The 15,273-nt window shown below is 59.8% G+C and overlaps 1 protein-coding gene across 1 annotated transcript; it reads left to right on the plus strand.

Moving 5' to 3' along the window:
• Window positions 1–470: 470 nt before the first annotated feature.
• On the plus strand, window positions 471–10,520 carry CHPF (chondroitin polymerizing factor). Its single transcript, XM_067299155.1, has 4 exons — window positions 471–824; window positions 5,112–5,676; window positions 5,936–6,118; window positions 6,814–10,520. Exons 1-4 carry the CDS (start codon window positions 502–504, stop codon window positions 8,074–8,076), a joined length of 2,334 nt encoding a protein of 777 aa, XP_067155256.1. The 5' UTR covers window positions 471–501; the 3' UTR covers window positions 8,077–10,520.
• The last annotated feature ends 4,753 nt before the right edge of the window (window positions 10,521–15,273 follow it).

A 15,273-nucleotide genomic window follows, 5' to 3' on the forward strand; every position in this document is an offset into this window, starting at 1 on the left:
CCCCACGGCCAGGCCCTGTGTCCTGCCCCACGGCTGGGTCCTGGCCCCCTGCCCCATGGCCAGGCCCTGTGTCCTGCCCCCCACTCCATGGCTACCACCTGTCCCCTGCCCCATGGCTGCCCCTGCCCCACGGCCGTGCACCGCCCCCGCGCGTGCGCGGCCCAGGCCGCAGGCGCGGAGCCCCACAGCCCAGGACCGGGAGGGGGGGCGTGGGGTCTCCTAGCAACCGCGCCCCGCCCCCACGCCGCCCCCTCTCTCTCCCCTCGGCCGCGGCGCCGAGCGCGGCAGTGACGCGGCGGCCGGGGCGCGCCGAGAGCGGCCCATTGGCCGGGAGCGGCCGCCCGGCGGTGACGTGTCGCGCGGGGCGGGGCCGGGGGGTGACACGTCGGACGGCGGCGCCGAGCGCGGGGAGCCGGAGCCGCCCCCGCCCCCGCCCGCGCGTCCCGGCCCGGCGCGTCCCGGCCCGGCGCGTCCCGGCCCGTCGCCTCGCCCGGCGCGGCCATGCGGCTCTCGCTGGTGCTGTCGGTGCTGCGGCCCGCGGGCCCGGTGGTGATCGGCGTGTCGCTGGGCTTCACGCTGAGCCTGCTCAGCGTCACCTGGGTGGAGGAGCCCTGCGGGCCGCCGCTGCGCCCCGCCGCCCGCCAGCGCCCCGCCGGCGGCCCCGCCAGCGGGCCCGGGCCCGGCCTCGACGGCGGCCGCCACAACGGCAACGCGGCCCGCAGGCCCAACGCCGTGCCCGGCGGGCTGGGCGCCGAGAGCTGGGAGCCGCGCGTCGTGCCCTACCGCCCGCCCAGCCCCGGCAGGGCCGCCAAGAAGGCCGTCAGGTGCGGGGGCGGGGGCGGTGGGGGGGCTGGGCCCCGCCGGGGGGGCGCTGTCCTGGGCCCCTGTCCCCGCCTGCCCCCCCCCCCCCCCCCGTCTGCCCCACGGCAAGGGCAGGCTGCCCCCTGCCCGACGGCAGGCTGCCCCCGCCCTGCTCCATCTGCCCCGCGCCAAGGGGCAGGCTGCCCCCGCCCTGCTCCGTCTGCCCCGCGCCAAGGGGCAGGCTGCCCCCGCCCTGCTCCGTCTGCCCCGCGCCAAGGGGCAGGCTGCCCCCTGCCCTGCTCCGTCTGCCCCGCGCCAAGGGGCAGGCTGCCCCCGCCCTGCTCCATCTGCCCCCTGCCCGACGGCTGGCTGCCCCCCGCCCTGCTCCGTCTGCCCCCTGCCCGACGGCTGGCTGCCCCCCGCCCTGCTCCGTCTGCCCCGCGCCAAGGGGCAGGCTGCCCCCGCCCTGCTCCATCTGCCCCCTGCCCGACGGCTGGCTGCCCCCTGCCCTGCGCCGTCTGCCCCGCGCCAAGGGGCAGGCTGCCCCCTGCCCTGCGCCGTCTGCCCCCTGCCCGACGGCTGGCTGCCCCCCGCCCTGCTCCATCTGCCCCGCGCCAAGGGGCAGGCTGCCCCCCGCCCTGCTCCGTCTGCCCCGCGCCAAGGGGCAGGCTGCCCCCGCCCTGCTCCGTCTGCCCCGCGCCAAGGGGCAGGCTGCCCCCCGCCCTGCTCCGTCTGCCCCCTGCCCGACGGCTGGCTGCCCCCTGCCCTGCGCCGTCTGCCCCGCGCCAAGGGGCAGGCTGCCCCCCCCGCGCCGTCGCCCCCTGCCCGACGGCAGGCTGCCCCCGCCCTGCTCCGTCTGCCCCGCGCCAAGGGGCAGGCTGCCCCCCGCCCTGCTCCGTCTGCCCCGCGCCAAGGGGCAGGCTGCCCCCCGCCCTGCTCCGTCTGCCCCCTGCCCGACGGCTGGCTGCCCCCTGCCCTGCTCCGTCTGCCCCGCGCCAAGGGGCAGGCTGCCCCCCCCGCGCTGTCGCCCCCTGCCCGACGGCTGGCTGCCCCCTGCCCTGCGCCGTCTGCCCCACGCCAAGGGGCAGGCTGCCCCCTGCCCTGCTCCGTCTGCCCCGCGCCAAGGGGCAGGCTGCCCCACCATCTGCCCCAAGCACAGCGGCTGGCTGCCCCCTGCTTTCTGTCCTGTGCCCCCCGCTTTCTCTCCCGTTCCCAAAGCCGGCTGTCCTGTGCATCACGCCATCTGCCCCCTGCCTGAGAGCCAGCTGCCCTGTGCCAGTGCTGCCTTCTGCCCCATGCCCAACAGCTGGCTGCCCCGTGCCCCTGCCTTCTGCCCCATGCCCATGCTAGCTGCCCTGTGCACCCCATGGCCCTGTGCCTAGCTGCTGGCTGCCCACGCTAAGCTGTCAGCTTCCGTTTGCCCCCTGCTGCCCCCCATTAAGTGGCTGGTCACCCTGTGTGAAGCAGCCAGATGCCTTCTGTCCCCCCGCTGCCCCCTCGTGCTCCTTGCTGGCTGCCCGAAGCCAAGTGGCCAGCTGCCCCGTGCCAAGTGGCTGCCGGCCCTCCTGTATGAACTCCGACAGGAAAGTGTAGGGCCATTTCCCGGCTGCTCAGGAAGTCCTTCTGCAATAATGACTTCCGTTAGAGGTGTCTGGCTGTGCCACAGCTCCCGGCTGGGAGCCACCCCGCTGCCGGAGCCTGCCCCGCGCTCCGTGCCGCTCTGCAGCCCAGGGTTGGCGTGGACCGCTCCGCACAGCCCTGGTGTGGGGATGGGGCTCTGCCCCCAGCACTCATCACTCCTTATTGATACTTGCAACTCTCTTGTCTAATGTAAACTTGCTCTCTTGTTGGCCTGAGACCCTTCCTTCTCGGGCTGAGATTTGACATGCCCAGCCTGGGGCTTGAGGGGAGTCTGGGGGGCTTCGTCTGAGTTGTGGTGTGATTCTGTGGCCCATACCGGGGTGTAGAGGGAGAGCTAGTAGGTGGGAGAGAAGGTACCTGTCAGCTGTGGTTGTGGCCAGTCTTGATCTCCCTGAGTCCTGCCCTAACCATAGCTGGTAAGAGCTGTTGTTGGGCTGGTGCCCCATGCTGGGAACAGGAATGAAGTGACCCCAGTGTGCCACATCCTTTACTGGACTTGCTGGGCTTCAAAAGGGCTCTGACAGCCCAGCTCAGAAAACCTTCTAACAAGGTGGCGTGCAACTGTGAAATCCTCCCCTGCTGCGGGAGCTGAGGGCCTGCTCACAGGGGCACCACTGCTCTGGCTGCTCTGCTGCTTCTTGATGCGGCCGAGCTGCCAGGCAGCACTGTGGGCACTGGCTGGCTTGGGTGCATGTGGAGGAGCCTGCTCAGACTGCACTGGGTGAAAGGAGCCTGCTGCTCCCGTTCTCTGGCACCATGTCGCCCGCAAAACTCTCTGTTGCTGCTTGCTGTCCCGTTTCTGCTTTACTTGTGTCGGTGTGTGCATGTGTGCAGCTGATTTCTTCAGGCTGATGGGGAGCCACACTTTATGTGACTTAGTAATGAGGTCTGGGGTTGCTGGGCAGGCTCAGGAGCATGGCCTGGGCTAATTCCTTTCGTTTGCAGCACAGATGGAAGAAGAGCTGTGGACTATTAACCAGGGCTTTGCCGGGAATAGCTGAGGTCAAGCTCTGTGTGCACAGGCATGGCCATGTTTCTGACTGTTGCTCAGATACTCCCTTGCCCCTGTAAATGTGCTGGGAGTTTTTCCAGGCAAAGGGCACCTGGCATGGTGCTTGTCTGCTCCTGCAGTTCCCAGGGGTGCTGTCCTGGGGTCTACAGCTTGATTTTTCTTGCAACACTATGGGCTGCTGGAGAGCCTTCCTCTGCTGCTTCCCTTCCTCCCCTCCATTTCCTGAGCTCATACAATACCTCCTTCCCCCTTCTCCTTAACCCTTCCTCTGCCACTGTCCCTGCCTGTGCTGGGAGCCAAGCTGCTCCTCCTGGCGCTCAGCCCAGAGGAGCTTTGTGCCTGTGCTGCCGTGGTGCATAAGTCGCTGGGCTGGATGCAGCACACTCTGCATGACACCCTGCCCTAGGCTGTCTCCTCTCTCCTATCCTACCCTGGCAGGCACATGTCCTGCAGCAGCATGTCCCCACTGCATGCTGCAACCCTCAACCTGCTCTGGGGCTGGGTGTGCCCTGTCCCAGCAGCCCCAGGATGACATGGAGCCAGCAGTGAAAGGGCTTCCTTGTCCCTGCGAGGAGGTGGGCGGACAGAGGGAGCGGGGGGCTGAATGGGGCCAGTGTGTGTGAGGCAGCAGCATGGGAGTGTGTGTGGGGGGGTCGCTTCCTGCCTCCGGGCCATGTTGGAATAATTAAACCTGAAAGTAATTGTGAGTCTGGCAGCTGGGGGCAGCTGTGGGGAGGGAGCTCCGGCTGTCCCTGTGCTGGCAGCTGGGCTCAGGCCATGCACTTTCACATGGGAGCTGCCTGCCTGGGGGCTGGCGCAGATCATGCAGCCCTGAGCTCTCCCTCGCCTGGAGGGCGGCACAGGCTCTCACCTAGGCACCGCTCTCCTGGCTCCCAGAGGCCTGTCTGGTGGAGAGCCATGCGTGGGGAAAGGCTGCGAGAAAGTGCCTCTCTGCCCAGCTCCCTGCTCAGATGTCCCAGGTTGAAGGCTGTGTCTGGACTGGCAGCAGCGCAGGGTGTCTGGTGTGGGGGTATTTCTGCTAAAACAGGAGGTTTGGAATCTCTGTTTTCCTATTTTAGCTGCATCCAGCCTTTTGTGAACTTCTTGTATGAGCTGGGCTAACATGACAGCGAAAAGAGAAGGTCCCCTGTGGTCTTAGATGGAGTGGGGGATCTAGACTTCTTGCCTGTGTCCCTGTTCCAGTGGGGATGGAGCCAGTGCTGGGGCTGCAGGGCCCTGGCAGGAGGGCCTGGGGGAGCAGCAGGCTTGGGAAGGCTCTCTGGCTGCCCTGCAGCTGTAGGGTGCCAGCTGTGTTTGCTGTTTGACAGGGCAGGGTCAGAGTAGCGGCTCAGGTACCAGGGTACCTCACCAGAGCTCTCTGCTGTGACTCTTGCCTAGGACCTGCTGCTGGCAGTGTCCCTGGCAGCCTCTGGGTCCCTGTGTGGTTTCCTGGGCCAATGTCTTGTCCATGTGGTTGCAAACCTAGGAGTAGTGTTCCCTTCTTCTGCAAAAGGGCTTAACTCTGGAGCCTGGACACTGAGCCTCACCCCCTTTGCGAAGTCTGGGAGGGAGATGGGGAGATGGGGAGGACCTGGGCCGATGTGGTGGTGGAGCGCTCTGATTGCGGACTGTGTCACATGCACGTTCTCTGTTGCAGGACCCGGTACATCAGCACGGAGCTGGGGATGCGGCAGCGGCTCTTTGTGGGCGTGCTGACCTCCAAGAGCACGCTGAACACACTGGCGGTGGCTGTGAACCGCACGTTGGCCCACCGCCTGGAGCGCCTGGTGTACTTCACAGGCACGCGGGGCCGCAAGGTGCCTCATGGCATGACGGTGGTGACGCATAGCGATGAGCGGCCCATCTGGAACATGTACCAGACCATTAAGTACCTGCTGGACCATTATGTGAGCGACTTCGACTGGTTCTTCCTGGTGCAGGATGATACCTATACAGAGGCACACCGCATCAGCCGCCTGGTCGCCCACCTCAGCATTGACACCCACCTCTACCTGGGCCGCCCTGAGGAGTTCATCGGTGGAGACACCGAGGGACGCTACTGCTATGGCGGCTTTGGGTACCTGCTGTCCCGCAGTCTCCTCCTGCGTCTACAGCCTCACCTGGAGAACTGCCGTAACGACATCCTCAGTGCCCGGCCCGATGAGTGGCTGGGCCGCTGCATCATCGACTACACAGCCATCAACTGTGCTGAGGAGCATGAGGTAGATCCTGCAGTGGAGCTGGGCTGTGAGGGTGCTTGATCCCTGCCACCTCAGCCTGGCCTGTTTTCCTGTCTCACCTTCCCTCCTCCCTTGCACTGAGGAAAGCCTCTGGGCAGTGTCTCACCAGCCCTGCCCACTTCTAGGGACTGTGGGACCAGCTCTCGTGTGCTTTTTTCCCTTGGGCTTGCTTTGCTTGTACCCAGTGGGGTGGCACTGTAGGTCTGGATCAGCTGTAACATGTCTCTCCTTGCTGACACAGGGCCTGCATTACCAGTACTTTGAGTTGGGGAAGAACGTAGACCCTGAGCGGGAGACTGACCCACGTTTCCAGAACGCGTTCACTGTCCACCCTGTGCTGGACCCTGTCCAGATGTACCGGCTGCACAAGTACTTTGCACAGGTGGAGCTGGAGAGGACATACCAGGAGATCCAGCAGCTGCAGGTGAGACCTGGCTTAGTTGGGAGGATCTGGGCTCCTCCTGCCATCCTTGTGGGCTTTTCAGTCTCTTTGGGCCACCTTTCCACTCTAATGTGAGGGCTTTCTGGCCTGGAGCTGTTCTGGAGTGGCATCAGCTGAGCTTCTGTGGCTGCGGTGGTGACAGTGCTGTCTGGAGATCAGTCCTTAAGGCCTCTGCCCTTGTGGCCTGAACCAGGAGGTTCTGCCTCTTGGTTCGTCTGGGCCATGTGGACCTTTGAACCCTTCTCAGATCTTGCTGAACTTCACTTCATGATCCTAACCTCAGAGCGCATGCCTGTGACTTCTGACTGACTTCTGTTCAGCCAAGCAGGCTGTGAGCAGCTTTGGACCCAGGCAGATCCTGGAGCTGTGGCAGTCCGGGATGATCGGGCCAGCAGTGTGCCAAGATCTGGCAGCAAACTCAGAGTGGGGTGGGACAAAGTGCAGGCCATGCCAATGAAAGCAGCTTATTGTATTCTGTGTGCAGTTCTGGTGAAACCCTGCCACTCTTTTGCTGGCGTCAGTCTGAAAGCAGTACAAACTTGTTTAGCCACTCCTGTCCCAAATAGCAGTATCAAATTTCTGAATATCATGTGTTAGCAGAAGGGGCTCTGCAGAAAGAACTGGAAGGCATATCTGTACCCACCTTGGCTCTGACTGCTCCTTCTCTGCTTTTGCAGCTGGAAATCCAGAACTCCAGCAGGCTGTCTGCAGATGGGGACCACAGCGCCACGTGGCCCATTGGCATTCCTCCCCCATTCCAGCCCAAAACCCGCTTTGAGGTGCTGCGCTGGGATTACTTCACAGAGGATCAGGTGTATGCATGTGTGGACGGCTCCCCCAAGTGTGAGCTACGTGGTGTGGACCTGGCAGATGTGGCTGATGTGGTGGCCACTGCCATGGAGGAGCTGAACCGCAAGTACCAGCCAGTGTTGCATGTCCGCAAGCAGCAGCTGGTGAATGGGTACCGGCGCTTTGACCCCACACGTGGCATGGAGTACACACTGGACCTACAGGTAGAGGTGGTCACTCAGAAGGGGCACAGCCGCTCTGTCACCAAGCGTGTGCACCTGGTGCGCCCCCTCAGCGAGGTGGAGATCATCCCCATGCCGTACGTGACAGAGGCCAGCCGCATCAATGTCATCCTGCCACTCACTGCCCATGACCGGGACCATGCTGCCCGCTTTTTGGAAGCATATGCAGCAGCTGCCTTTGAGAACAGTGAGAACGCGGTGCTCACCTTCCTCTTTATCTACGACCCCTTTGAGGCCCAGCAGGTGACCCAGAATGACATCTTTGCCCCAGTGAAAGCCCAGATCACTGAGTATGAGCGCAAGTATGCAGAGGTGAAGATCCCGTGGATCAGTGTTAAGACAGATGCACCCTCCCAAATCAAGGTCATGGACATCATCTCCAAGAAGCATCCTGTGGACACGCTTTTCTTTGTGGCAGGCGTGGGCACAGAGGTCACCACTGACTTCCTGAACCGCTGCCGGATGAACACCATCAACAACTGGCAAGTCTTCTTCCCCATTCACTTTCAGGGCTACAACCCTGCCATCGCTTACCACAACCAGGTGCCACCCACCACACTGGACCTGTTGCGGGACGCGGGGCGCTTTGACCGTGATGTCTTCCATGAGGCCTGCTTCTACAATGCTGATTACATGGCGGCGCGCACCCGCATGGCAGGTGATGTGCAGGAGAATGAAGACATCTTGGAGACCCTGGACATCTATGATATGTTCATCAAATACTCCAACCTACATGTCTTCCGGGCCGTGGAGCCTGCCCTGCTGCAGCGCTACCGGCACCAGGCCTGCAATCCCCGGCTCAGCGAGGAGATCTACCACCGCTGCGTGCAGAGCAGTTTGGAGGGTGTAGGGTCTCGTTCCCAGTTGGCCATGGTGCTTTTTGAGCAGGAGCAGGGGAACAGCACCTGAGCCCAGGGCACGGAGGGGCTGGCCCTGCCCAGCCTCTTGCCTGCCCCACCTGCTCTGCTGCCCAGATCTGTCCTCCTCGTCCTGGTGAGTGTGGCATGGCTGCAGTGATCACCGCTAGCTGGTGCCAGAGCCTGTGACTCCATCACCCTGGTGCTACCCAGGTAGGGCTGGGATTTCCCAGCCTGGGCTGCCTGGGATGTTCCAGAGCAGCTGTGGTTTTTGTAGACCCTCACATGAGATTGGGTTAGAGTTATTGAGCTGAGAGCCAGGACACCTGGGTTCTCATCCCAGAGCTGCTGACTGCGGTCCCTCTTGCTCCTGGCTGCAATGGCTGGTGGGAGGAGCAGAACTGTTCTGTCCCTTGCTTTGTCTTGTGAACTGCACCACCCCCGGCCCCCTCAGCCTGAGGGCTCACAGAGCCTGAGGCCCCTGCTGTGGGGCTGTGACTGTGATGAGTTACCAGATGGGGCTTGGGGAGCTGCCACATTTTCCCCTGCCCCCCTGATACAGGGCTGCATTTGCTCATTTGGCTCCCAGTGCTGGGCACTCTTTGGACACTAGGACAGAAAGGACCAGAGCACTGGCCCCTGTCATGTGGGGAGAGGTGTGTCCCTGTGCCTGCCTGCTGCAGGCTTGAGTAGGGGGAGGATGGATTGGGGCACGTCTGACCCCAAAAGAGCAATAAGAAGGTTGGTTTTAGTGTACGCCACTTGGTAATGAGACAGAAACCTGAATCCTCCAGGCTGACTGGGGTGGGGGTTCCTGGCCCCAGGATCTGCAGGTGCAGGGAGTGCTGCAGGGGAGCCAGGGATCCTGCTGTATTCACTTACCATGAGCTGCTCCCCATGGGAACTGTGACCCAGGCCTCTTCGGCCTTCGTAGTATCAATAGGACGTAGGAGGTCGCAGCCTTCAGACAAGAGCCTCCTGCTGGAGGTTTGAGCTGTCCCTGCCACCAATCCAGAGCCCAGCGTGGGGCTGCCCTGTGGGCACCTGTCCCAGGGGCTTTGCTGCCTTGCCACTGCAGAAGGGACCCTGGTGCATGCATGCGCCTGGCCTTTGTGGCCCTTCCTCGTGGCTGGCAGCTGCAGCTTGGCTTCTTCAAGAGCTGCGTCCACTCCGCTCAGTGTGGGGCAGGGGACACCATGCCTGGCCCTGACCCTGGCCAGCACCGCTGAGGCTGGTGGGCAGGATGGATGGTTTGGCTGTGCGTCTCCTAAGGAGAAAACGACTGAGGAGCTGCTCTGTGCTCCTGGTTTGTATTTAATAGTGGGGAGAGAAAGGGGGGGTTGTGTTTACACTAATAAAATGGAGAGATGAACAAGTCGGTCTGACTGATTCTTCCTTGGAGCCAGGCACGGTGGCCTGGGCTGGGGTTGAGCCTTTCTGCGCTCTGGGGAGACTGGTGCAGACGCGAGCTGCTGCTTAGGAGAGAACGTGTGAAGTGGGTGCAAATGGTGTGATCTGTCCCCTTGCTACACCCTCCCGCATCTGGGATCAGCTTGGAAGGAAGCTCCTGGCCAGAAACTTCATCCAGGTACCATGTCGAATCATTACTGGCGAATCTACCCTCTCTGAATTGGTTTCACCCCTTTATGCTCTGTTTTATATCTCAGGCCTTCTCAGAATCTTGTGGTAACAAGTTCCCTAATTTAATGATGTATTTTGGGGTAAAGCACTTCCTCTTTGTCTTTAGCCCTGCTCCAGATGTTCTCACCACATACAGCTGCTATTTGTGTTACAAGAAAGGGTGAGTAAACATACCCTTTCTGTGCTGTTCCAGGCATGATTTTTATGGATCCCTGTGCTCATCCCACCAGCTATTTGGTCATCACTTTTTCCAAGCTGAAGAGCCCTCCTTTATTTAACCTCCCTATGTATGGGAAATGCTCCCTCCCTCTTGCTGTCCTCCTCTGCTCTCTGACCACTTCCCTGACAGCACGTTGGGATGCTAAAGACCTGCCAGACGTGGGTGCGCTTGCGAGGCTCCACTTGTTAAAATAAACGACTTTGTAGGGCAGTGGCATTCAGCACTTGTTCACAAAACTCCCATATCAAGGGCAAAATCCCCAAGAAAATTAATAGCCTACTTGTCTGTAGTTAATAAGGCTATGTTCCGCAAAACTCATGGAAACCCCCCAGGCCTGTAAGGCATATGTTCCCCAAAGAGAGGTATTCTTGTTCCAGTCTTTGTATTCATTGTAGAAACATATGTGTTCAAATATATGTTTGTTGTATTTCCGAGAACAATCTTTAGCTTGCTCTAAGCACTTCTATTTTTGATCTTCCCCAAACACGTCCTTAATTCACTTTAAATGTGAATCTGGGACAGGAGCGTGTAAGAAGGATGCAGGTGCATTGCAGATACATTTCTTCTCTGAAAAGCAGACCTAGAAGTCTGAATTGATTAGCTATTAGAAGAGTATCCAAACATTAATAAAACAAACCAACTTCAAATAAAATTGGCTGCAAAAAGAAATCCTAAATTGTCGTTTAATTGTTGCAAGATGGTCTAAATATAGTTGCTCTTGTCTCTTCTTTGCTGTTTGCCCAGACTGAGTAAAGAGCTATTTGCATACTTAAAGCTTTGCACTATTAAAACCAATGAACCATCCCCTGCCTGAACATACGTAAGAGCAAATTATAGTCCTTATGGTACTTCCAGCAAAGTTTATTGGTTTCTTTCAAAAATAAGCTGGCAGCGTTCAAAGTCACTTTGGCATTTGCCAGGTTATTTGCAGCATCAAAACATGCTAAATGATGCAGCTGTGCTCTTGTGATGGCAGCGTGGCTGCTGTAGCCGCCCAACATCTTGCCCTCTGCCATGCCCTTGCATGTGAGGGGATGCTGCTGTCACCAAAGCAGCCCAAAAACGATGCTACAAAGAAAACAGTGATGATCAACAGTGGAAAGAGCTCGGTTCTGTGTCTGCTCTGAGTGCAGGTGACTTGAGGCACACGTACAGCTTGCTTGAATGGCCAAGCTTTGCTTTCTGAAATTCTGCTCCCAGCTGGAGCCCAACGTACAAAAGTTCACAGCTTTAAGTCCTGCACCAGCGACATCTGCTCTGAGCTCCAGTGCTGAGTCTCTGGCTGGATAGCCAAGCCCACTGCTAGGTTTCAGGCCCCATTTTCCTTGTGGCCTAGCAGTCAGCTTGCACCCCCAAATATGGGGGAAGGCTGCGGGAAGGATGCTCCCGCTGCTTTTAAAGGGACAGTTTTTACAGTTGCAGACTGCTGCCCAGCCCCAGCTGTGGCTGCACCAGGTTTGCCAGGGGCTGTCATACAGATGTTTGCCCGACGAGCCTCTGCGCGGTGCCCCAGCCTGCCCTGCCAGCGCTCCTCTGCCCTGCGCCCCTCACTGCAAGGCGAGTCTCTTCCAGCCCCTTCCTAGGGCTGAGAGCCGTCCTGGCTCTTGTGAGCCCTGGCTCATGCTGGTGTCCCAAGAATGGCTCTTTCGCTTACCTTCTTCCTTGCAAGCAGCCTTGTTTGTGCTGGGTGACTGCGCTGGACCGTCCCGCAAGCACCGCAGGGCACGTCTGTAGCCTTTGTGAGCAAAGTCAGAATTTTTCAAAAACTTATTTTATGCATTTCTGTAGCTTGTCTCACGTCCACTTTGCTGCGTCAGTGTTATTTCCCCCTTTGTAGCTGCTTTTCCCTGACAGAAAAGGAAGGCAATTACTCTCCGGCCCCTAGAGGAGAGGCTGGACCTGGCTCGGGCGTCGAGGCACAAGGGGCTCAAACTGCACAGCTGGCAATTCTTCTTCTTCCAGCAGCCCCTCTCGCACCGAGCACAGAGAACCAGACATCCCTGTTAGCTTTGGCCTGCACCTCGGGTGAGTTAATGCTGCACAAATAACAGCCAGCCTCTTTCTGCAGCTCTGACGCATCTCGAGGACACCATGATTAGGGAGCCCCGGGCAGTGCTGGCTGGGGAGAGGGGCCACGCCAGACCTTCCCCACCTCTCTGAATGTGTTCCCAGAATAATTTCCAAAGCCTGCTGGGCCTTCCTCTATAACAGCAAGTTCTCTGTCAAAAAATAGTCCCCAGATTTGCAGCAGGGGAACTTTCCGACAGGGCGGGTGGCCAAAGGCAGGCGCAGAGGGCTGGGAGGAGCGTGTGCCTGCATGTTTCAGGTAGCCACCGCTGGAGGACTTGGGGAACGGGCTGGACGTGTGTCTGTTGGCAGTGTCACAGGCAGGAGAGAGATTAATGCCCTTCTCTCCCCTTCAGGCCCGCAGCTGAAGGGTGAGCTGGAGCCAGCCAGCCTGCGCGGCAGCCAGCGGAGGAGGCAGAGGAGCTTCACCAGCGTCGCTAGCTATTTTCAGATCAGCCGGGACCGCTCACGCCGGGACTGTGGAGAAGGGCTGGAGCCGTTGCGGAGCCACTATCTCTCAGCACGGAGGGGCGAGAGGTCATGGGGGAGGGGGGAGCCCGACCTATCTGTCTTTAGGAAGAGGGAGAGAGAAGCCAGGGAATTCCTGACAAACCGGCTCAACAGCCTTTCCTAGAAAAACACCGGGACAAACTAACAACGAACAACGTGTAACTGTAACTGCCAGGAGGGTGGGTGACAGCCGATAGAGAGCTGTCAGGAGCGGGCCGTGCCAAGGAAGCCTCATTTCCCTCTGCAGCCAGGGCCGGGGAAGCGGCCCCGTGGTGTTAGACAGCCGGCCGTCGGTGCAGCCGGCTGGAAGTGTCGCTGGACACGCACCAGGCACTGGCCTCTGAGAGGGCTCTGGGGGGGGATGCGAGCCCAGCTGGGGCTCACCACCGGGGTGGTATCAGGCTGGGTGACCGCATCCAGCTCATTCAATGCTTTCTTAATCGATATGGAAGCTGGAAGAATGTAATTATTCTCTGCCACCAGGCCTGAGGCGCTGGACGCATGATGGAGCGGGGAAGTGGAGACGGCTCTGCACGAGGGGAATAGCCTTTCTTGCGTGGGCGCTGGTGGCTGTGGCACCCTGAGACAGATGTGGGCCAAACGAGGAGTAGGAAAGTCCAAGGTTTCGTTGCTCAGGGACTCAGCAGTGTTATCCCAGGCATGCCACCTGGAGCACGGGTAAACCGAGCGGCCGTGGCTGGGCTCCTGACTGCGCTTCGACGGATGCTCTGCTTTCTGCGGGAGTGGGGGGAGCGTTTCAGATCCGCTGCTGGGAGAAGCCTGCATTTCCCGTTTGCTCCTAGGTGTGTGGCAGCGCAGGGGCCACTGCCACTGGTCTCAGGTGTCCCACCTGCCTCCCTGCTCCTGCTCTGCCCCATCCCGCCCCACTGCTGCCTGCCTTGCAGTGCGTCCTGCGGGGGCCGCGCGCTCAGGACGGCAGTGCCGGCAGCGATGCCCTTGTAGCTACTTGGTCCTCTAAACGAAGAGCGAGTAGCTTTCCTTAAAGAGCTTGGGACCAATCTAGCAGCGCCGTTTTGCAGCCTGCCAGCAGCCAGTCAGATCAGTGGGTGCCTGTAACTCACCCAAGTGGAGCCGGCAGGAAGAAGCTGTTGTTATTTGGGTTTAGGCTGAGGCCACAGGGAGCCTTCGCATCACTCTTCATGGCATGAAGGGCCTCACATCCAAAGCACGCCTCCGAGCAAAGCCTCAGGCTGTGCTTGCAGGAGTCGCAGAGCAAAAACCACAGTGCTCGGAGGGTGAATGCAGTCCCTGGCGCCTACGCGGGGAGAAGGGCCCCGATGCCGGGAGGATCTCCAGGCCAGCATGTGCCCCCTTCTCAGGAAGGAACCATGGCAGAAGGAGCAACGGCATTTCCCCCGGGCCCCTCTCCGCCAGGGACACCCATGCCGGGCAGTGTCCTCCGTGCCTGGCTGAGGAGCGATGGCCCGGCCACGGCTGTGCCTCCCCTTCAGCTTCCAGTCCTGCGTGGGAGCAGGGGAGGGCACCCTGCAGCCAGCACATGCTGCTCGGCTGGCGCCTGCACTGAGCTGCCGGCATCCCGGAGAAGAGAACTGGATCATTAGTTAGTGGCAGAGTTTTGTGGAGAGATGAGGGTCCCTCCTGCGAGGGGGGCTGGCGAGGAAAGGGATGAAGCAAACATTGCTGCGCTTCGGGCTCCTGCCTCGCTGCCCAAGGCCAGAGGGGCCTAGTGAAGTGCGGGACCGTGAAGGTGAAAGCCTTAAAAGAGGAAGCAAAGGTGGAGTGGTTTCGGGTGGTAATATGGTCAATTTGCAACTTAATGGAGAGAGAAGTTTGCAAACCCTGTTCAGGTTTGATCAATATGTTTGCACAATTTGTGTATTTTTTCACAAACACAGTTGCAGAGTCAGAGAAATAAAAAGGCAGCTTTCCTAATGGGGTAGGAAAAGGTACATTTCTGCTGCCCAAAGACTTATGCCTCCCACAGGAAGATTTGCTGAAAATGTTGTTGGCTCACCACATCCTTTGAAAGGAGCAGTGTGTGTTCCCCGTCGGTGTCTGCTACGTGGCTGTTTGTTGGCCTGTTGGAAGAGGGCCACGAGGAACAATTCAGCGTGAAGCGTTTTGAGCTATGAGAGGGGCTCGCTGGCCGTTACGTGTAAGGAGCAACTGCTACCGCAGGGAGCGGTGAAAGTCTCCATTTGTGGAAAGCCACAGGGAAAGAGCGAGAGAGCAACGGGAGCACCAGGGGTGGCGAGGGACCCGGGGAAAGGGACATAAGCCAGACACAGTTTTCCTGAGCCTGCCCGCAGCTGGCCCTGGTGGCAGGACAAGCCCTTCACCCCTGCGTGCCAGGACGGGGCTGATGGGTGCCTCGGGGCTCCAGCCACCATGGCCGGGAGGTCACCTGCCTCATTCCTCTACCTCAGAGCCACAGCAAGGAAAAGGGCTTAAACTGGCAAAAAACAAGCTGCTGCTTTGTTGGGGTATCCCCCTTCTCCCCCCACCCCCAATAATTTGTTTCCCAAATGCAGTTATGCGTGCGGGTCTCTGTGCAAATACAGAAGCGAAACTGGTAGCAGGGAAGGCAAAATCTGCTTCTCTAATCCTGCATGATGTCTTGGAGTTCAGATCACTTCTGCCTACATTAAACCATGATGGCAGATTTATTTCAGATATAGCAATGTTAATCAGCTCAATATCTGACCTTTCGTAGGCTGTAGAAAGCGAGTCTGCGCCAGGAGAGAGTTACAAGACAGGCGAGGTGGAGCATCCTTTCTTTGCTGCGTTTTAGCTGGGAAGAGGCCAACGCTGCCGCGCTGTCTGACCTGT

Source organism: Apteryx mantelli, chromosome 6, assembly GCF_036417845.1.
Source record: "Apteryx mantelli isolate bAptMan1 chromosome 6, bAptMan1.hap1, whole genome shotgun sequence".
Lineage (NCBI taxonomy): Eukaryota > Metazoa > Chordata > Aves > Apterygiformes > Apterygidae > Apteryx > Apteryx mantelli.

Coding starts and splice junctions, on each gene's coding strand:
- CHPF (XM_067299155.1), top strand. CDS start 502: ATGCGGCTCTCGCTGGTGCTGTCGGTGCTGCGGCCCGCGGGCCCGGTG. Junction 5,677..5,935: donor ACTGTGCTGAGGAGCATGAG/GTAGATCCTGCA, acceptor TTGCTGACACAG/GGCCTGCATTACCAGTACTT. Junction 6,119..6,813: donor AGGAGATCCAGCAGCTGCAG/GTGAGACCTGGC, acceptor CTGCTTTTGCAG/CTGGAAATCCAGAACTCCAG.